Genomic DNA, 21,799 nt, shown 5'->3' with positions numbered 1-21,799 from the left:
TATTCTTGACCTGCATGTTCTTCCGCAGTGATAGCATTGGTTTCCAGGTGGAAGGCGGTTCCGGTTGGGGTTGGCTTGATGTGCCTTCCTCTTGGTATGTTTCTCTCTTTCGCCCTCCATTCATTCCTCTTCAAATTCTACAGCACTGGGCCAGGGCTTCCCAGTTCTCAGTGTCAGATAGATATGATTCACACACAGAGAGATATAGTATCATAGATTTGAAAGTGACCCCTAAAGAAGGACAGTTATATGTTGCATGTTGCAAAGCAGGCAAACAAGTCAATCTCAAAGAAACAGCAAGAAATACTGTTTACCCACAAGCATCAAGAAATTACATATATTAGAAACCAAAACTTTCTCATTACTTTATTTTCCAGACTGAGCCACAGCAACGCGTGGCAGGGGACGGCTAGTTGTGGGATAGATGCAAAGTGCGGCTTGAGAAACTTTCCAGGCGCAGTGTGCACTTCCGGGTACCGCCGGTAGGGGGAGCCGCCTCATGCGGAGAAAGAGGCACTGGCCGCAGTGCGCAGGCGCGAAAAGGAGCGGGACGCGAGGGAAAACATGAGCCGGAGAGGCGCCGCCAGTGATCTCTCTCTGCTGCTAACGCTGCTCCTGTTCTCCTGCTCCTCCGAGGAAGAGAAGGAGCCGGGTAAGGAATCCATTGGTGGTTTTGGGATGTCCTTAATTTGGGAAAAGAAAGGGATTCCCCTCCTGCCAGACTTTCGCCCAAGAGGATGAGGATCAATGAGAGTGGGAAAGGGGCCTCTGCTCATGTGCAGAGTGCCTGTGTGAGTCACGTAATTAATAACATCCAAGCTTCTCACAACCTCTGAGAATGCTTGCCATAGATGCAGGCGAAATGTCAGGAGAGAATGCTTCTAGAACATGGCCATACAGCCCGAAAAACCTAAGACAACCCAACCTCCAAGCTGCAAAACATGGAAAAAGTCCATTTTTTAAATTGTACAAAAAATGCCAAAGGTTGTGGGTGAACTACAACTCACATCATACACAGAAACTCCATCAGTACTTAAAATTTGTCATGTTGGGCAGTTTTGCTCTAGATGCATCATCGGTGGGGTTCAGTGTGCTCTCTGGCTGCAGAGTAAACTACAACTCCCACTATGGTGAGTCAGTCCCTTCAAACCCCTTCAGTAGGTTGAGTTAGTCATAGGGGTTCTGCGTGCCAAGTTTGGTCCAGGTCCATGATCAGTGGAGGTCACGGTATCTCTGGTTGTGGGTGAACTACAACTCCCAGGAAGGAAGGCCAGTTCCCCCCAAAACTCCTCCAGTAATCACATTTCAACATACCAGGTCTGTGTGCCAAATCCCACATTATCTGCTTTGAACTGTGTTATATGGCAGTGTGGACTCAAATAACCCAGTTCAAAGCAGATATTGTGGATTATCTGCCTTGATATTCTGGGTTATATGGCTGCGTGGAAAGGCCCAGGGACTCACCAGCCGTGATGTGCGGATCTTCTTCAATGTGATTCATTTGGAGAACGAACCTTTGTAGAATGCTAGCTGCCCAGTATACTCCTAAAGTCATCTCCTAATCCTCTAATGCAGTAGTTCTCAATCTTCCTAATGCCATGACCCCTTAGTACAGTTCCTCATGTTGTGCTGACCCCCAACCATAACATTATTTTCGTTGCTAGTTCGTAACTGTAATTTTGCTACTGTTGTGAATCCTGATGTAAATATCTGATATGCAAGATGTATTTTCATTCAATGGGCCAAATACCTGATATGCCCAAATTTGAATACTGGTAGGGTTGGGGGTGGATTGATTTTGTTATTTGGGAGTTGCAGTTGCTGGGATTTATAGTTCACCTACAATCAAAGAACATTCTGAACTCTACCAACGATGGAATTGAACCAAATTTGGCACACAGGACTCCCACGACCAACAGAAAATACTGGAAGGGTTTGGTGGGCATTGACCTTGAGTTTTGGAGTTGTAGTTCACCTATATCCAGAGAGCACTGTGGACTCAAACAATGAATCAAACAACGAGTCAATACCCAATATGCCCAAAAGTGAACATTGGTGGAGTTTGGGGAAAACAGATCTTGACATTTGGGAGTTGGAGTTACTGGGATTTATAGTTCACCTACAATCAAAGAGCATTCTGAACTCCACCAATGATGGAATGGCACCAAACTTGGCACACAGAACTCCCATGACTAACAGAAAATACTGGAAGGATTTGATGGGCACTGACCTTGAGTTTTGGAGTTGTAGTTCACCTACATCCAGAGAGCACTGTGGACTCAAACAATGATGGATCTGGACCAAACTTGGCACGAATCCTCAATATGTCCAAATGGGAACACTGGTGGATTTTAGGGAAAATAGAGCTTGACATTTGGGAGTTGTGGTTGCCCCCCCGACACCCTCTCGCGACCCCTCCACGGGTCCCGACCCCCAGGTTGAGAAACACTGCTCTAATGTGTATTTCTACCATTTCTGTAGAGTTACTCTCCGATGTGTGTGCTACTTGCCATGCAAATGCTACGTGCCAGCAAAAGGAGGGCAAAAATGTCTGTATTTGTAATTACGGATTTGTGGGCAATGGACGAACATACTGTCAAGGTAAGTGAACTTTGACTAACCTGTATGTCATTCCATCTAAACGTTAGGAAGAACTTCCTGATGGTAAGAAAGGTTCGGCAGTATATTAAGCTGCCTCTCTGGGTGGTGGGGTCTCCTTTCCCCAAGGTTTTTAAGCAGAGGATGGATGGCCATCTGTCTGGAGTGCTTTGATTGTGTTCCTGCATGGAAGAACAGGGTTGGACTTTCAACACTGGCAGAATATAATAGCTCACTAGCTTAATTACGTTGAAAGTCTGTAACCAACAAACAGTATTCTAGCCATAATCCTCTCTTAACAAGAAAATAATATTAATGGAGAATATTGTTCTTATTGGCCGTTCTTTGTCCTGTGTGTAACATGCTGTCACATTCAATGTTTTGGTCAGACAAAGATGAATGCCAAATTGGGACGGAGAAGATTTGTGGCAACCATACTTCGTGCCACAATACATATGGAAGCTTTTATTGTGTTTGCCTTGAGGGTTTCCAGGCTTCAAGTAAAAACAAGATATTTATTCCCAATGATGGCACAAACTGTGTAGGTAAGTACTGCGACTGCCAGGATCAGAAAAGCATATCTTACGGCCAGCTTTAGTTTTCATCTGTAAGCTGTTTCTCACATTAATACACATCCCGTGCCCTCCTTGAGCATGATAAATATATATCTAAATTGATACACATATAAAATGTAGATAGATAGAGAGATAGATACTAGACATGCATACTATTCTCAAAATTGCAGACAGACATTGCCCAGAGGACATGTTATAATGAGGCAAGTCTGGTACCAATCAGTTTAGAACTGGAGTTGGGAAAGGGATAGTTATCCATGGATTTAATGTAGTGAAAATACTACCAGATTATCTATCCTCACTATTTTTTTACCACTGAGGCATGGTAGGCCAGTAACAGTATCACCATGGAAAGCTCAAAGTGAATACAGTGTGTCATAAGATGACAGTGTTGTACCTTACAGATACCACTCTTTCCTTTCTCAGTGGTAAACCTCCGGTGGCGCAGTGGGTTAAACCACTGAACTGTTGAACTTGCTGACCAAAAGGTTGCTGGTTCAAGTCCGGAGAGCGGGGTGAGCTGCCGCTGTTAGCCCCAGCTTCTACCAACCTAGCAGTTTGAAAACATGCAAATGTAAGTAGATCAATAGGTACTGCTCCAGTGGGAAGATAACAGCGCTCCATGCAGTCATGCTGGCCACATGACCTTGGTGGTGTCTATGGACAATGCCGCCTCTTTGGCTTAGAAATGGAGATGAGCACCAACCTGAGTCGGACACGACTGGTCTTAATGTCAGGGGAAAACTTTTACCCTTACCTAAGCCTTAAAGATATAAGTCCCCAATCCTTTTGCCTATTACATTGGCCAACAGATTTTGGTACCTCAAATGTTAGCCCTTTGACCTGCAGATTCCAGTTTTCCTCTGTCAGCTTTAGTTTTTAAGATACAGAACATATCCAGAAATTACATTTATAACCCAGGAACAAAAATCATGTTACATAGTATAATGACTCAAACCAATTGTATTGCGTTTTCTAGATATTGATGAGTGCGAAGTCTCGGACATCTGTGGTCCCGGAGGGAACTGTGTGAATACTGTGGGAAGCTACGAGTGCTATTGCATGGAGGGATACCAAGTAGAAAATGGATCTGAGCCATTTCATTCAGCTGCATCAGAGGCTTCATGCAAAGGTGAGAGTTGCTCTTGAGAAGGGGAGAAAGAAAGAAAGAATACGACTTTAGCCTCTTTTACGTGTGGAGGTGTAAAGAAAACCACTCAGAAATATTTTGCATAGCTGTGTAGTATTTGGCAGAAGCAGTTTCCTTGTAGTTTTACAAGGTTCCCACACTCTTTTCTGGCAGACTGCCTTGTGAATCACAAAGGAAAACAATTGTGTATCTGTAATTCCTTAAGTTTTATCAGTATTTACAGATTTGGCAAAAGTTTCAAACATATTCATATAATAAAATAGAAAATATGCATGTGTGTATATGGCTGGGGTGTCCACTTACACAGACAAGCTCTCGCCTCCACAGATACTCGTAGCTCCCACTACTCAGGAGACACCAAAGGCCCTCCCTCCAGTGACATTGCAGGTTATAGTGAGCGCCATGAACACATACAAGAGCCCTGCCAATGTCCTCCACAAATATAGTGCTGCTCACCACCCAAGTGAAGGGTGGGCACACAGCAAACAGAGGGATTGATCAGCAACTGCACATACTAGAGAGGTTTGGGGAGAATTCACAATTTATAGAAGTTGTAGGTCCTAGGATGTATAGTTCACCTGGAATCCAAGGCACTCATAACTCCAACAACGATGGATTTGGAACTAATTTGGCACACAAAACCCCCATGACCAATAAAAATTTTTTGGAGGATTTATAGGAGTTGTAGTTCACCTATATCCAGAGAGTACTATATACCCAATCAATGATGGATCTGGACCAAACTTGGCATGCATACCCAATATGCCCAAATTTGAATACTCGTGGGTTTTGGCCTTGCCATTTGGGAGTTGTAGGTAGTGGGATTTATAGTTCACCTGCAATCAATGAGCACTCAGAACACCACCAAGGATGGAATTGGACCAACTTGGCACTCAGTGCCCCCGTGACCAGCAAAAAATACTGGAGGTCTTTTGGGGAAATTCACCCTGATTTGGGGGAGTTGTAGTTCACCTACATTCAGAGAACACTGAACCCAAACACTGAGGGATCTGGACCAAACTTGGTGCACATACCCAATATGCTGGAATTTGATTACTGGGGGGGGGGGGATTGGGGTTTGGGGGGAGAACTGACCTTCCTTTCTGGGAGTTGTAGTTCACGCACAACTACAGACACTGTGACCTCCACCAATGATGGACCTGGACCAAACTTGGCACACAGAACCCCCATGACTAACTCAACCTACTTGAAGGGTCTGATGGGACTGACCCAACATTGTGGGAGTTGTAGTTTACCCTGCAGCCAGAGAGCACATTGAGCCCCACTGATGATGCATCTAGAGCAAACTTGCCCAGCATAACAAACTTTAAGTACTGATGGAGTTTTTTGGGGTTAACCTGGCATGGTGTCAGTTGTAGTTCACCCACAACCTTAGGCATTTTGTACAATTAAAAAATATACATTTTCAAATAACCCGGGCTATGCCAGGTACCCAAACTAGTTATTCAATAAAATAGGACCTTCTGAGAACTGAACTTTGGTATTTCTCCTCTTCCTCATTTTTATAATTATCGTTGTTGAAAGTATCATCAGGCTGTTAGTCTTCTTCATAGTAGAATAGGTAGAATTTGGTCTTATCCATTGGGGCTCTATTTAGGTTCTTCGCATCTTGACTGTTCTTTCCTTTGTCTCTCGTCTTCAGAGGTGGATTGTGGAATCCCACCTTCTTTTCCAAAGGCATATGCAGAGCCTCTCAATAAAACGACTTTTGGAAACAGAGTCACTTATATCTGTCAGCCTGGTTATGGCATCGAAAGTGGAAACCAGACTTCAGTTTGCAATGCCAGAGGACAATGGGAAGGAGCTGATATTGTGTGCAAAGGTAAAAGAAATTAAAAAGTTTTGGTGAATCGGATTTCCTAGAGTTTGATCATGGAAGGGTAGGAGCCCCCGGTGGTGCAGTGGGTTAAACCCTTGTGCCAGCAGGACTGCTGACCAGAAGGTCAGCGGTTTGAATCCTGGTAGCAAGGTGAGCCTCCCATCTGTCAGCTCCAGCTTCCCATGCGGGGACATGAGAGAAGCCTCCCACAGGATGGTAAAACATCTGGGCATTCCCTGGGCAATGTCCTTGCAGACAGGCAATTATCTCACACCAGAAGCGACTTGCAGTTTCTCAAGTTGCTCCTGACACGAAAAAAACAAAACAAAAACAAAACTCAGACATTGAAGAGCTTTGGCCCCAGGACAAAACCCTGAGGTATTCCACCTGAAACCTTCTTCCAATTCACAACACAGCCAATGAGAACAATCCTTTGAGCACAGTTTTCCAACCAATTACACTATGTAACACAACTTTTGTTCCCGGGTTATAAATCTCATGTCCTAATTGGCTCTATCATAAAAACATGGAAAAAGTTTATTAAACTGTAAAAACGTTGTTGTTGTGGGACATCTTGCAGCACATTTTGCTGTAGTTTTTCAATGTATATCTGATAGAGTCTCAACCAATTCAGCATAGTTTGTGGCAGCCACAAATCAAAGTTATGGAGTATAACAACTACTTTCAAAGTAGGTACAGCAAAATTAAACAGGAAATAACACTTTCAAACCAGGAACAAAACATTTTTCAAATTTCGTTACATAGTGTTATAGGGAAGGAGGATGTGCTCTGTATGTATGAATTACAGTTTGATATGTATATCAGGTTTTTGTTTGTTTGTCGGTCTGCGTGTTTTCCTTCTTTTGCGGCATGTGTTTTCTCTGTTTTGTGTGTGTGTGTGTGTGTGTGCACAAAGTGTAGTATGCATGGATCTCTTGCCGGTTGCTTAATATTTAAGAATTATACAAATTACATGGGACTATGATTTACAATACAGATTCTCCTTATATATTTCTGATGTCCTCCAGGAAGTTGAAGGACCCTTCAGAGCAAACTTGGGTCACTGCAAGGACTGGAAGAGAAAGGAAAAACTCCCTTGTGTGAATTGATGTCAGCTTCGATTATATTTGCAATCTCTGCAATCTGTATGTGATGCATGTTTACATGCTGACTGTGTTGTCTTTCTTTTCCTTTCCTGTAAGAAATAAACTGTGGGAAGCCACCACAGCTTCAAAACGCAGACATCATCTGGGATTTTTCCACCACTTTAGGAAGCACAATATACTATCAATGCAGGAAAGGGTTTCAGTACCTTGGCGAACGCAATTTTTCACAATGCACCATATCTCGGAAGTGGGAAAACATCACTTTTGAATGCAGAGGTAAATATATGATCTATCGTGTTCTGCTAAAATGTTAATGAAAATGACAGAAATAATTCACTTTTCTGCCAAATGAAAAGCTGCCTCTTGATCATTCACAAGCGTTATATGTTGGAGATTCATACAAAATCATTTTAGTAAACCTCATTAGTAACTACAATTCTCATTAGTAACTAAAATTAGTAACTAAAATTCTGGGACTAAACTCATAGTGTGGAAAAGACACCCCTCTAAGACGCTTATCATCTCATTTGTCCTAATAGCTGTGTCTCAAAGGTCATCTGGAGTGGCAATTAGCCTGAAGATTTAGCAGACCACTAAGGGCTTCTCCACACTGGCCCTATAGCCCACTTTTGACCAGCGGTTGAACCTGGATGCCCAGTTAACCTGGTTTTATCTTGTGTTAAGAAAAAAAAATAAAGAATGCTCTAGAGCAGGGTTCCCAAATAAAGGTCATTTTCCCAGCCTGCACCCTAAACTTTAGGTTTAGGGTCACCTTCAGTCTGAAATGACTTGAAGGCACACAACAAAAACAACAATCATAAGTAACTTAACTATCTCATCAGCCAAAAGCAACCCCACTTTCCCATTAAAATATTGGTAAGATTAATAATAGTAGTAGTAGTAATAATAATAATAATAATATACTTTATTTATATTCCATCCTATCTCCCCGAGAGGACTCAGGGCGGATTGTAATGTATGGCAACTATTCAATACCGTTATACAGTTAACAGAGACAGAAAGTATATAAACAGAGGTAAATGCTTCCCATCTTTTTCCATCTCAGGCACCTGGAGTCTCTGCTTGACTCCAGTCATGGAGGGCGCTGTCACTCCATCTTCTATGCCGAGGAGCTTTGTTGTCTTTAGACACTCTCTCAATTGAATTCCCGGCATATCCGCATGGACTCCTTTTATTACCTCCCTGCCAAAGCGGTACCTATTTATCTACTCACATTATTGTTTTCGAACTACTAGGTGAGAAGGAGCTGGGCTGATGGTTGGGAGCTCACCCCAACCTGGGCTTGAACTGTTGACCTTTCGATTGACAAAATTTTCTGCAGCTGGCGGCTTAACCTGGTGTGCTAAAGCCCAGCCCCAGATACTATTTGGAATCATAAGAGGGGTTTCTAGTTGCAGTCGGCATAAAATGCATTTTCCCTCCATACTCATCCAGGGCAAGCCTGTGGATCACTTATGAAACACGTACCCGTCCATTTCACAATGAGGCCATGGTTTATTTAGGGCCGGGCTTTAGCACAGCCGGTAAGTCACCAGCATTGATAAGATCTACCAACCAAAAGGTTGCCGTTTGAAGCCCCGGGTCGGCATGAGCATCTAACTGTCAGCCCAGCTCACTGTTTACCTAAGCAGTTCAAAAACAGCTTGAGCTGTAAGTAGAGAAATTAGGTACTGCTAAAAGAAGCGGGGGAGGTATTTTGCGACACCATAAAGAAAAAGATCAGAAAATTCCCAGCAACCAAAAGGAAGGGGAAGTCCCGATGGCTTTTCGTCATAGAGGATGGAGTGACAGCACCCCCCTGTGACTGGATTTGAGCACAACCTCCAAGGCACCAAAAAGCTAGATGTCAACACAACATTCTGTTCTGTCTGTCTCTGTCCTATCTATCCAAAACAGCATTGAATGTTTGCCGTGTATGTGTACTGTGATCCGCCCTGAGCCCCCTTGGAGAGATAGGGCGGAATATAAACAAAGTGTTATTATTATATTATTCATTTATTTATACTATTGCTTCTAGGTTAATATTGTTTTTGATCCCATTTAGCAATAACCTGTGGACCACCGCCTGTCATACCTGACTCAGACCTGATATGGAATGGAATGTCTCGGCTACAAAGTGTTGCAGAATACAAATGTCGAAAGGGTTACTACCCCAAAGGCATAAAGAGCCATTCGTTCTGCACCGAAAATGGAACATGGGAAATTTTGGATCTAAGATGTGAAAGTAAGTGCATTGTAATTGCCTCAACATCTGTGCTTTGGGCAAGATAAAATATGACATTTTAAAAATAATGGCGTGGAGAGGAAATGGCAGCTGGGATGGAAGAAAAACTTTATTACCGACCAGTTCAACACAGATTCCAGTAGTCTGTGTTAAAGGACCACAGATATAACAATAGAAACGATTTCAGAGCGAAAAGCTTTGTTGTCTTCCCTTTTTCTTCTCTTCTGTTTGTGATACTGTTCATCTTTACAACATGACAACATGAATTGTTGCTCGGTGGGTATATTGAGCCCAGTATTCTCTAGGAAGCAATTTGCTCATTCAATACTAAAGAAAGTGATTTGTTTGAATTCAATGGGTGAGACAGTTATAGTGTATAGATGTACTTAATCCTCCCTCTCTCCATAGGGTAAATTGCATATATGTGTCTTTAGTAGCTCTTTAAAGGAGAGGAGGCCATTTTTAATTCTTTAGGGAGGGAGTTCTAGAGATGGGAAGCGGTCAGGTAGAAGGCCCTCTCTTTTGTTCCCACCAGCCACACTTGAGCCAGCTCATTCATTTGGTTCCATTTGGTTCTGCTAACTGTAAAAAAGTTGAGTTTGTTTGTCTTTTCTTCCAAAGACATATGAATTAAAACCAAATAGTGTAAAACATGCCTAGATTCAGAACTTAGAAAAAAAACTTTTTTGGATTACCCTTTCCCATGCTGGCTGGGAGTTTTGGAGTTTGAGTAAATGTTCCCAGCTCTTTCTAGATTAGAGTTTTGGATTTTTTTCCCCCCAGTCACAACTCCTTTTTGCCTGGAAATTTTTTATGTGACTCCCAAGTATATAGGTGTGTAAAATAGGTAAAATTATCAAACATTAATTATAACATTAATTATAGCTTGCTAAGCTTGATGTTCATTTTTTGCAGAGTATAACTGAAGCATTTTCCGCAGAGTCCACTGCAAATACTCCAAGTTGTTGCTTACAGACTTGTATAAATGAGTGGACTTCAGAAACCTTTTATTGTTGCCAAATTCTTTGTGATTCCAATATTGAGCCAAACAGGACCCACAGTTTTAGAAGCAGTGGTTTAGATAACGCAGCAACAGTAGTCTGGATAGCCATTTGTTAAGGATATTTTTGCGATGAATTCCTGCCTTGGCAGCGGATTGGACTGGATGACCCTTGTGGTCCTGTGTTGGCTTCAGTTCTGTTTGTGCAAACATTAGGCACTCAGCCTGCCGGAGGTAGATGAAGGCAAATACGCACTGCATTATAGGAATGCCAGATTGTTACCAGGACATCTGAAGTGGCAAGTGGAGGGAGGTGTAAAGAATGTATGCTGTCAATTAGCCAAGGCTGAGTGTCGGCATTTCTGAATCCTTCAATCAGAGAAATGCGGTATAAATAGTTTGGGTCATGAATGAGTAACTCAGGTCAGAGATCACAAGAATGTATGCAGGAAGTTCAGAGTGAGAAATAGTTTTGCTTGTAGCAACATGTACATGTTGGGGGATTTTTTAAGATACAGGTTTTGGATTCCATGCAATCTCTCAAGTCATGCTGCTTCCATGGAGTCCTTGTTTGCAACCAAGCTTTGTGCCTAAGAAAAGAGCTTGACTGTGTCTGCCCATCAAACTGGATGGTTATACCACCTTTCCACTTGGGCTCTAGGTTTTCACGCAAAAAGGATCCAGTTTGAGTTTTGACTAAGGGCAGAGTCTCTGCTGGATCTCCCCCCCCCCCCCCCAACCATTTCCCTTTTAATGCCAGTTACTCAGTTGATGCAGACTCTTCTGAGTGAACCTTCACCCTGGGATCTGAAACACTTCAAAATCCAAAAAGATATACATGGATGATTGAGATAGTAACTAGGTATGGTTGGGGTTCAGTCGGAATCTTCGTAATTCAGAATAAATTCAGAAAGATTCACTTTTTGAAGCGATTTCAAAGTTTTTAAGGCAACCAGAAGTCCCTTTGCACTTCCAAACCTCCTCCCCCCCCCCCCCCCCATTTCTGTTATGAAGCAGTGAGTCGGAAATGATTCAATTCGTTTCCCTGCTTCTCTTCCCTGGCCTCCCTGTGTGTGTGTGTGTGTGTGTTTTTTTAAAAAAAAAGATTTAAAAATCATTTAATTTAAGAAGTCATTTTATCTGGTCTGCTTGAAATTTCATGTTAAGCATGTCTTCTACATAGTGATTTCCCTTTCTAAATTAATTCCACTATCTCTTGTGTTCCTTCCTTATCCTGTCTTCCTTTCTGTTGTGTTCTTTTTCTTTTATATTTTTGTATTTTGTTCCTGTCACCATTGCTCCCCATTTTCAAGTGCTGTCCTCGGTTACTCCCTATTCCCCTTTTTTCTGCATCCCCTTATAATCCAGACTTCATTTCTTCATAGAGCTATTTAACTCTATCCCAATTTAACATCCCAGGTCTTCTGTTTTGTCTGAGCAAACCATCCTCTTCCTTAACTCAGGACCAGATAAAGGCTTTCATCCACCAAAGCTCATTCTATATGAAACCTGTTAGTGTTCTGTGTTGACATGTTTACAGTAATGTTAAGATCTTCATTGCAAAGAACAACAGTGGCATCCAGTGGACATCTTCTTAAACAGCATGTGCATGGCAAATCTATACATGATGACTGAAACCATATGTTGGGCAGATTCTTTTTGCACAGTCTGCCAGGGCTTTAATCCAACAAAGGATTCCCCCAGGCAGCAACCAGACAGGCTGTGAAGCTGCAAGGCCATTAAATGTTAATCAAGGTGGCCATTTGCAACATTCACACTTGCTTCAAGCAGACAAGAGTTCCTTTTTCCACCCTGGACATTCCACAGATAGATAAACCACACTTGCCAAGTTTCCAGCAGACCTCACACCCTCTGAGGATGCCTGCCATAGATGTGGGAGAAATGTTAGGAGAGAATGCTTCTGGAACATGGCCATACAGCTCAAAAAACTTACAGAAACCCAGTGATTCCAGCCATGAAAGCCTTCAACAACACATATAATAAATTTATTGGAGATTGTTGATGATATGGTCAACTCGGCAACACTTCTTAATGACAACTGCAGCCTTAGTACTAGTAATAATAGTAGAGTCAGCTCTTGACATTCACTGGAATTATGACCCCTCTGAAAGTGGATAAAACACAAATAAAAAACCCTTTTCTGACATGAGAGCACACCTTGGCACAGCAATAAGGTCAACTTCCATGGACTCTGACCATTGAATTGCACTGGAGGATCTACAAATGCCTAGAGAAGTGTTATTTCTAAGTCCTCCAGTACAAGTCTGTGGCTAACTTCTGGCAGAAGTTGTCCATTGAGTTATGCTGGAAAATGTAGAGATTTCTAGAAAGAATATATTAATCAAATTGCAAAAGTAATACCCGCAAATGGGGAGGGCCTGCTGTATCAATACACATATTTGGCTGTTTTGTTGTTGAGTGCAGAATTAAATATTTTCAGATATTCCCTACCTAGTGGGTAAGATTACAAGAGTTTTAACAGATTTCTCGGTAATTTTTCATACATTAAAAACTTCTTGGGGGGGGGGGGGGCTTATACTGTTCTAATTTTGAACAAAACAGAACGTTTTGCACAAAATATACTGTCTGTTATGCAAAAAGATTGATTTTACATCATTATTTATTTTTGGCCTGCAAACTAAGATGCAGGTTGCATATCTCTTATCTAAAATGCTCAGAACCAGGAGTGTTTGTCTTGTTTTGGTTTTTTTTACATTTTTTGAATGCCTGCATTTCCACAAATGCCCCCCAAATACCCTCAAGCACCATCTAGGGGCCATAGTTTTGATTCTCACTTCCAGCTGGTCTAACACAAGAGGGGTTTTTTTAAAAAAGGGAAGTGATTTCTAGTTATTTTCTATCTTTAAAATTATATTTCCCAAATCTAAAATGGGCAACCAGACGAGCCCAAGAACATGGCAAAACCTGCCCTATATGCCTAGCAGTTTGGGAGCATTGACAGCCCTGAGGTATACTGCAAGGTTATGTAGCCCCATAACCAGCTCGGCCCTATACTTCATTTCCTTTCCATTTCTGCAGTTGTATAATTCTGAATCCAGAAAACATTTGTGTCTCTCTCTGTTGTTTTTGCAGAAGTCCAGGCGTTTGCTGATGTTAACATCAATGGCTCTTGTTTGTCATGGAAGAGGCATTATGGAAATGGGGGAGTGAATGAAACCTATCAAGTGCGTAAGGCATTTCAGGTCTTCTATATTAGAACAACTAGTCGTCTCCTGGTGGTCATGGGGGTTCTGTGTGGGAGGTTTGGCCCAATTCTATTGTTGGTGGGGTTCAGAATGCTCTGTGATTCTAGGTGAACTATAAATCCCAGCAACTGCAACTCCCAAATGTCAAGATTCTATTTTTCCCAAACTCCACTAGTGTTCACATTTGGGCATATTGAGTATTTGTGTAGAGTTTGGTCCAGTTCCATCATTGTTTGTGTCCACATTGTTCTCTGGATGTAGGTGAACTACAACTCCCAAACTCAACATCAATGCCCACCAAACCCTTCTAGTGTTTTCTGTTGGTCATGGGAGTCCTGTGTGCCAAATTTGATTCAATTCCATCATTGGTTGAGTTCAGAATGGTCTTTGATTGTAGGTGAACTATAAATCCCAGCAACTACAACTCCCAAATGACAAAATCTTTTTTTTTGAGTGAAGGACATAGATTGGGTTGTTATGTGTCTTGTGTCCAATTTTGGTGTCAATTCGTCCAGTGGTTTTTGAGTTCTGTTAATCCCACAAACGAACATTACATTTTTATTTATATAGCTGAGAGCTCCTTGGCTTTCTGCTTAAGGCCAGCAGATGGCTCTATGCACGAGGGAATATGCAAATATCTGTTAAAATATGAAGCATAATTTCTAGGAAATGTCAAATCTTGAATGGCAAAGATTTCTCCTAGAGCAGTGGTTCTCAACCTGTGGGTCCCCAGGTGTTTTGGCCTACAACTCCCAGAAATCCCACTCAGTTTACCAGCTGTTAGGATTTCTGGGTGTTGAAGGCTAAAACATCTGGGGACCCACAGGTTGAGAACCACTGTCCTAGAGGATGCAATGTAGGAATTCATACAGCCAGCTTATGTCATTCGGGTGAGCTCTTGTGTCATGATTGATCAAAGATCCTTTATGGGCAGCTAGCTCCAAGCAACCTATCATTAATACAGATCTAATATCTTAGAAGTATTTTTTACCCTCTCAAGGAATTCTGAGGGTGTATCTATGCTAGGAGTGTTGAACATGGATATTAGCCAAGAGCTTCCACCTGCCCCATCCAACTTAACCAGTAGCAAGTGATTATGAGATTCATAGGAGCCACAGCGGCGCAATGGGTTAAACCCTTGTGCTGCTGAATTGTTGACCTGAAGATCAGCAGTTTGAATCCATGAGACGGGGTGAGCTCCTGTCTGTCAGCTCCAACTCCTGCCAGTTGGAAAACATGCAAAGGTGAGTAGATAAATAGGTACTGCTTCAGCGGGAAAAAGCAAAGAGATGCTCCACACAACCAGGAGGTGATATTGCAGGATCTTTGGCTTGAAAAAGGAGAAAGCGCCTTCCCAGAGTCAGAGATGAAAACTGCCTCTAGAAGCCGGAAATGAAAGGAGAAGCCTCTGCCTTTGTTCGTGTTTGTCTCATTGATTATGATTGTAAGGTCATTGAATGTTTGCCTATGTATGTAAATGCTCTAATCCGCTCTGAGTCCCCTAGGGGAGAAGGGCGGAATATAAAGTGTATTATTATTATTATTATTATTATTATTATTATTATCATCATCATTATTATTATTGTCCAAAACATCTGAGATAGGATGTATAACTTCCACCTGCTCTAACATGATCAGTAGCAATCAATTATGAGATTCAGAATCCAAAACATATGGAAACCAAAGTTTTTCCCATCTGACGTCTATTCTACATGGGTTCCAAACTTGTTTTGGGGAAATGTCACATTATCTATTCATCCACTACATTTGCTGCAAATCCACAGGGTGAGGTTGTTGGCTGTTCTCTATTAAGCACCCCATAGTTACAGCTTCCAGAACTATAATCTCCAAAATTATAAAACCAATTTAAATTGTAAATATCTCCTAAGTCTTACTTTTGAAAACTGCCTTCCTTTCTATTTCCTCTGCAGCTTACTATGAGGACTCTGGGAAATGGGTCAAACAAAACAACAGATATGTTGATTGTCCCTCCTGCAACTGATGAAACTGTAAAGGTGTGTTTGGAGCTGCATCCGGATGCAAATTACACTGTGAAAATCTATGCAAAATCCGCCAAATGGAATTTAACAGTCAGAATAATGCAACCAGTAGTTGGTAGGTTTGATGTGTCTAGAAAATGTTGATAATTTGATTTGTAAATTTGTACACCTGGAAAGCAAAATAAGTCTCCTACAGTTGTTGATTGATGTGCCAGAAACAGTCTTTGCTTACATATTAAAATAAAAATAAGATGCGTTAATTTGACTATGGCTTCTGAGACAGACTGCAGTAAAACACTCAAAGCGACCACATAGAAAGGCTGATTAAAACACCTACACACAAAACCTAGAGGCATGTAAACATGGTACACAATGCCTGGAAAACAAACATTTTATGAATCAGTACTGTTTATACTCGAGTATAAGCCGACCCGAATATAAGCCGAGGCAACTAGTTTTACCACAAAAAACTGGGGAAACTTATTGACTTTAGTATAAGCCGAGGGTAGGCAATGCAGCAGCTACTGGTAAATTTCAAAATAAAAATTGATACCAATAAAATTACATTAATTGAAGAATCAGTAGGTTCAATGTTTATTAATATTTACATAAAACTGTAATTTAAGATAAGATTGTCCAAAAATGTAATAATAATAAAAACAATAAAGTTAACCTATAAATGTAATAATAATAATTAATGTAATAATAATAATTAATAATTATTATTAATAATAATTATTAATAATAGAGTAAAATAATAAATAACCTATAAGCCAAGGGGAGCTTTTTCAGCCTAAAAAAGGCCTGAAAAACTCAGCTTATTCTCGAGTATATACAGTAAGTCATTTATATAATCTTGATCTGAAGCAAACACAGGAAAGGGACTCCTGGACTCAACTTAGACTGTGTCTTTTTTGCAGAGGTGGGGAACGTGTTGCTCCTTTTTCTGGCCCCAGTAATTCCTCCAATGTTTTAAATCTCCAAATGACTCCTCCTCTGAGCAACTTAGTGGATAATACTTTGCAGCATTTCAGGTGTCATTTGAATCATTCAACGTTCAAGAATAAGCAATTTTTGTAATAGCAAATGATCTGGAAGTTGAATTCCAGGCAACTTCCTTTTGAGAAAAAGGCCTTTCCAATTGGGTTCAGAGAAGGGGGGAAATGGCAAAATGGTCTTTCGTGCACTCAGTGGGTCCAGTAGTGGCAATATGGAATATAATCGTTGGTAGAGTTCAGAATGCTCTTTCATTGTAGGTGAACTATAAGCTCAGCAACTACAACTCCCAAATGACAAACTCAACCCCCTCCCATCCCCACCAGTATTCAAATTTGCGTGTATTGGGTATTTGTGCCAAATTTGGTCCAGTGAATGAAACTGCGTTCTGCATATCAGATATTTACATTACGATTCATAACAGTAGCAAAATTACAGTTATGGAGTAGCAATGAAAATAATTTTGTGATTGGGGGTCACCACAACATGAGGAATTGTATTAAGGAGTTACGGCATTAGGAAGGTTGAGAAACACTGCTTTACATGAACTGGAATTTGTCCTCTTTCGAAACTTTAACTTACACTTGAAAATGGAGGTGACCAAGGAGAAGGTCTAGTTAAATCTATTATCTCGTCCCTCTCCCGCCATCCTTGCTGAATTATTTTACTCTTTATTTTTTGTTTCAGAAAAGAAAGTTGTATTCAGCAACATCTCTGTATTTAATGACACATGTGTTAAATGGATCAAAGCATCAGGAAGAATGCAGTCTGAGGAAACCTATATAGTAAGTGAGGTTCAGTTTCTGAGAACTGGGGGAAGTATTGAAACCAAAACCCAAGGACAGACTTTTTTAACAGTAACCCAAAGGAAGCATTGTGTCTAGAGATGTTAATGTTATCTCATTATCTCAACTACTCCCTCTCTCTCTCTCTCTCTCTATATATATATATATATATATTACAGACTTTGGAAATGCATCCCAATTTTTTCTTGGTGTCTTGTTTATAAGGCTAGTTTCTGGGGTTATTTGAAGTGCTGATTTAGAAAATTGCAGCACCAACTCTAGTTTCTTAGGTAAAGGTAAAGGTTTTCCCTTGACGTTAAGTCCAGTCGTGTCTGACTTTGGGGAGTGGTGCTCATCTCCATTTCTAAGCCGAAGAGCCAGCATTGTCCATAGACACCTCCAAGGTCATGTGGCCGGCATGACTGCATGGAACACCGTTACCTTCCCACCAGAGCGGTACCTATTGATCTCACATTTGCATGTTTTCGAACTGCTAGGTTGGCAGAAGCTGGGGCTAACAGCAGGAGCTCACGCCGCTCCCCAGATTCGAACTTGCAACCTTTTGGTCAACAAGCTCAACAGCTCAGCAGTTTAACCAGGGGCTCCTAGTTTCTTAGATATGATACGAGGGTTGAATGAAAAGTAATGCTTCCACCTTCGTAACTCCTCAACAGATGGCATTACTGGTATGTGACAGGTACTGGCTTGTTCAGTAGACTCTCCTCTACAGTTCCATTTTGGCAGGAAGCCTTGGCATTGGTCAGTTGTGTTGTTCAAGTTCGAAGTATGGAATCCTGCACAGACGGTCGGTCAATGCGACTTAAGCAACATGCAGTCATTGAATTCTTAGGGGATACTTATGTAAATACAACAAGCAGGATGTATGATTTTTTTTCACTCCCTTCAGTTGGGAGTTTGCATTAACGTCCCCCCCCCCCCCACCCAGCACTATGTTATTAATTAAAGTTTTTAATGTATACCTTTTTTGCACACTTCCTTAACAGTTTCACATACAAGGGCTGCGCTGGTATCAGAAACAATTCTGTCATGAGATGACTCTTAATTTCACCACAAATTCTCCGACACCAGAAGTGTGCCTTCGTTTGCCTCCAGGGAGCAATTACACTGTCAACATCTCCACAGCAAATTTGGATCACAGAGTCCTAGTCTACATGACAACCCAGATCACTGGTAGGCCTTGCTTTGCGCTTCTAATAAGGTCAGACTTCAGAGCTGGAGCCAGAGATGATTGAGAATATCTAAATGCTTTCTCCATTCTTTCTGTAGATCATTGAGAAGTTCTTCCTTTTATGTGCCTTCAAGTTGTTTCTGACACTAAAACGAATCTAATACCCTAAAGCAGGGGTGTCAGACTCATTTTCATCAAGAGCCACACCAGCCTTATGGTTACCTTCAAAAGGCTGGTTGTAATTGTAAGATTATATAAATATAACTATGTTAACCTGAGGGCCTCCTGATGGTGCAGCGGGTTAAAGCACTGAGCTGCTGAACTTGCTGACCGAAAGGTTGGCGGTTTGAATCCGGGGAGCGGGGTGAGCTCCCACTGTTAGCCCCAGCTTCTGCCAACATAGCAGTTTGAAAACATGCAAATCTGAGTAGATCATGAGAGAAAGAACTCTTATCTGCTCGAGGCAAGTGTGAGTGTTGCAATTGGCCACCTTGATTAGCATTAAATGGCCTTGTAGATACAAATACGATAAATATTCAAAAACATTTAACCTACTGATGCCTCAATTAATGCAGATTTTTTTCGTGTCAGGAGCGACTTGAGAAACTGCAAATCACTTCTGGTGTGAGAGAATTGGCCGTCTGCAAGGATGTTGCCCAGGGGACGCCTGGATGTTTTGATGTTTTACCATCCTTGTGGGAGGCTTCTCTCATGTCCCTGCATGGTGAGCTGGAGCTAACAGAGGGAACTCAACATACTCTTCCTGGATGTGAACCTCCATCCTGTTGGTTTCCAGTCCTGCCAGCACAAGGGTTTAACCAAGGTGTCCTCAAACTTTTTAAACAGAGGGCCAGGTCACAGTCCCTTGAACTGTTGGAGGGCCGGATTATAATTTGAAAAAAGCATTAATGAATTCATATGCACAATGCACATATCTTATTTGTAGTGCAAAAAACACTTAAAAACAATACAACAATTAAAATGAAGAACAATTTGAGCAAATACAAACTTATTAGTATTTCAGTGGGAAGTGTGTGCCTGCTTTTGGCTACTGAGATAGGAGTGTTGTTGCTGTTGTTTTTGTTCTTTCAAGTCATTTCAGACTTAGGTTGACCCTGAGCGAGGGCCGGGTAAATGAGCTTAGAGGGCCCTATCTGGCCCTCGGGCCTTAGTTTGAGGACCCCTGGTTTAACCCATTGCACCACTGGGGGCAATGGGAGGTGTTAGCTGGCCATAATTGTTTCATGTCTGGAATTCCCCTGTTTTCTGAGTGTTGCTCTTTATTTCCTGTCCTAGAGTTTTTTAAAATATTGGTGGCCAGATTTTGTTAGTTTTCATAATAATGCTATTTTTGAAGTCTTACTATAATTTAGGAAGTATCTAATCCTGCAGCAAGGAGAGGAGGAGCTGAGAAAAAAGGAAGTTTAAAAATTGTGTTTCAGCTTCTTTAATGCCTGTAAAATGTTCCACACAGTTTGTGGTTGAGTAACTTGGGTTTATTTCTCTGGCACTGTGAACCAAAGAAAACTTGTTTGCTTTCACAGCACTTTCCAACATAGAAGGCAGTCTTTCCAAAACTCTTCTATTTTACCCCCACTAGATGAAGCTGTTTATCTTCAGCAGATAAATGTGGTTCAGCATCTTCCGAGTTGTTTCCTTTTTCCTTCTGAAGTAACGCCAGAGTGATTTTTATGGCCCCTTTAATAACTTTGGCTGCATTCCATTGGCTGGCCCCAACTGAAGTAGATTCCTTGCATCAGTGAGATGGACATAAGTGACTTCCCAACTTGGCAGCAATTACTGCAGGCATTCAGTTGGATTTAGGGATTTAGCTGCTGCAAGGCTCTCAGTTCCTATCTGTGGCTGAACTTAACCGTGGTTACACTTCTCAGCTTCCACGGCACCGTCCGTCCGTCAGATGGATCATGCTGTTTTCTCTTTGCCAGATATAGCAGATAACTCTTGCATTTTAAAATAGCTCACTGAAGAGGCTGCTATTGTTCTTGTCTGTCACCTTCTGACCCGCTACTATAGTATTCTGCTAAATTATTCATCTGTCCAAGCCTGAATGATCTGTGACTCATCAATGCCAAAGTGCTACTCGTCAGTTGCATATTGTATCCTGCCAGATGCTTGATGTTTCTCTCTGTTTTCCACACCCGACTATTTTCTGGGCCCAATGTTTACAGTCCCCGGAAGACAGCAAAAAATGAAAGTGTACTGAAGGACGAGAATACAGGCTGCCCAGGCTGTTCAGTTCCTTTGGCATCTCATGAACAGGCAGCCTCCTTAAGGCTGCCTGTCTCCACTTCGGTGTTTAAATACCTGGTGGTGTCTCCATCTTCTTAGTTCAGATGAGAGCATACGCTGTTATTTTTAGAATGTAACGTACTGCTTTGTGACTTGAAATAAGAGCAAAATTATACTTCAAAATCCAACATCAATCCTACCTAGATTATGCCCTACCATGAGATGACATGACTCACTGGAAAAGAAATAATGTTTGGTAAAGTGGAAGGCAACAGGAAAACCATAGCCCTGAGTTTCTAAGACCTGTCAATGTATTGAAATTTTGGAGGTCTACTGTTCGTAGGAGGGCCCCCTGGTTGCGCAGTGGGTTAAACCGCTGAGCTGCTGAACCTGCCAACCAAAAGGTTGATGGTTTGAATCTGGGGAGCAGGGTGAGCTCCCGCTGTTAGGCCCAGCTTCTGCCAAACTAGCAGTTCGAAAACATGCAAATTTGAGTAGATCAATAGGTACTGCTTCAGTGGGAAGGTAATGGCACTTCATGCAGTTTTGTCACATAACCTAGGAGCCGTCTATGGACAACGCCGGCTCATCAGCTTAGAAATGGAGATGAGCACCAACCCCAGAGTCGGACACGACTAGACTTAATGTCAAGGGGAAACCTTACCTTTTATTACAATGCTGCAAATGAATCATAGCCATCCTTTATCCTGAGTTTAAACACCATGTGTCTAAGGGAAATGGGTGTACTTTTGTTTTCCAGCCTTTTGCTCTCTTTAGCACCCTTCTCATAAGAACTGTGGGGGGAAGTGACAAAGTTACATCACGTAGAGGTACCTCT

The 21,799-nt window shown here is 41.7% G+C and overlaps 1 protein-coding gene across 3 annotated transcripts in view; it reads left to right on the top strand.

Annotated features, from left to right (window-relative positions):
* Positions 1-452: 452 nt before the first annotated feature.
* Positions 453-21,799, top strand: part of SUSD1 (sushi domain containing 1) — a 43,808-nt gene continuing 22,461 nt past the window's right edge. For 2 of the 3 annotated variants that reach the window (XM_067464359.1, XM_067464358.1), the window contains exons 1-11: positions 454-652; positions 2,482-2,601; positions 2,988-3,143; positions 4,153-4,305; positions 5,987-6,166; positions 7,366-7,545; positions 9,335-9,514; positions 13,629-13,720; positions 15,673-15,856; positions 17,425-17,522; positions 18,527-18,713. In XM_067464359.1, coding sequence (XP_067320460.1) covers positions 565-652; positions 2,482-2,601; positions 2,988-3,143; positions 4,153-4,305; positions 5,987-6,166; positions 7,366-7,545; positions 9,335-9,514; positions 13,629-13,720; positions 15,673-15,856; positions 17,425-17,522; positions 18,527-18,713 — 1,618 coding nt within the window. In that variant the 5' untranslated portion in view covers positions 454-564. Of the gene's footprint in view, positions 653-2,481; positions 2,602-2,987; positions 3,144-4,152; positions 4,306-5,986; positions 6,167-7,365; positions 7,546-9,334; positions 9,515-13,628; positions 13,721-15,672; positions 15,857-17,424; positions 17,523-18,526; positions 18,714-21,799 lie in introns of all 3 variants that reach the window. The other variant, XM_067464357.1, reaches the window with a different exon arrangement.

Source organism: Anolis sagrei, chromosome 2, assembly GCF_037176765.1.
Source record: "Anolis sagrei isolate rAnoSag1 chromosome 2, rAnoSag1.mat, whole genome shotgun sequence".
Classification (NCBI taxonomy): domain Eukaryota; kingdom Metazoa; phylum Chordata; class Lepidosauria; order Squamata; family Dactyloidae; genus Anolis; species Anolis sagrei.
Note: the sequence above shows the minus strand (reverse complement) of the source record. Positions and strands in the feature narration are given on the sequence as shown.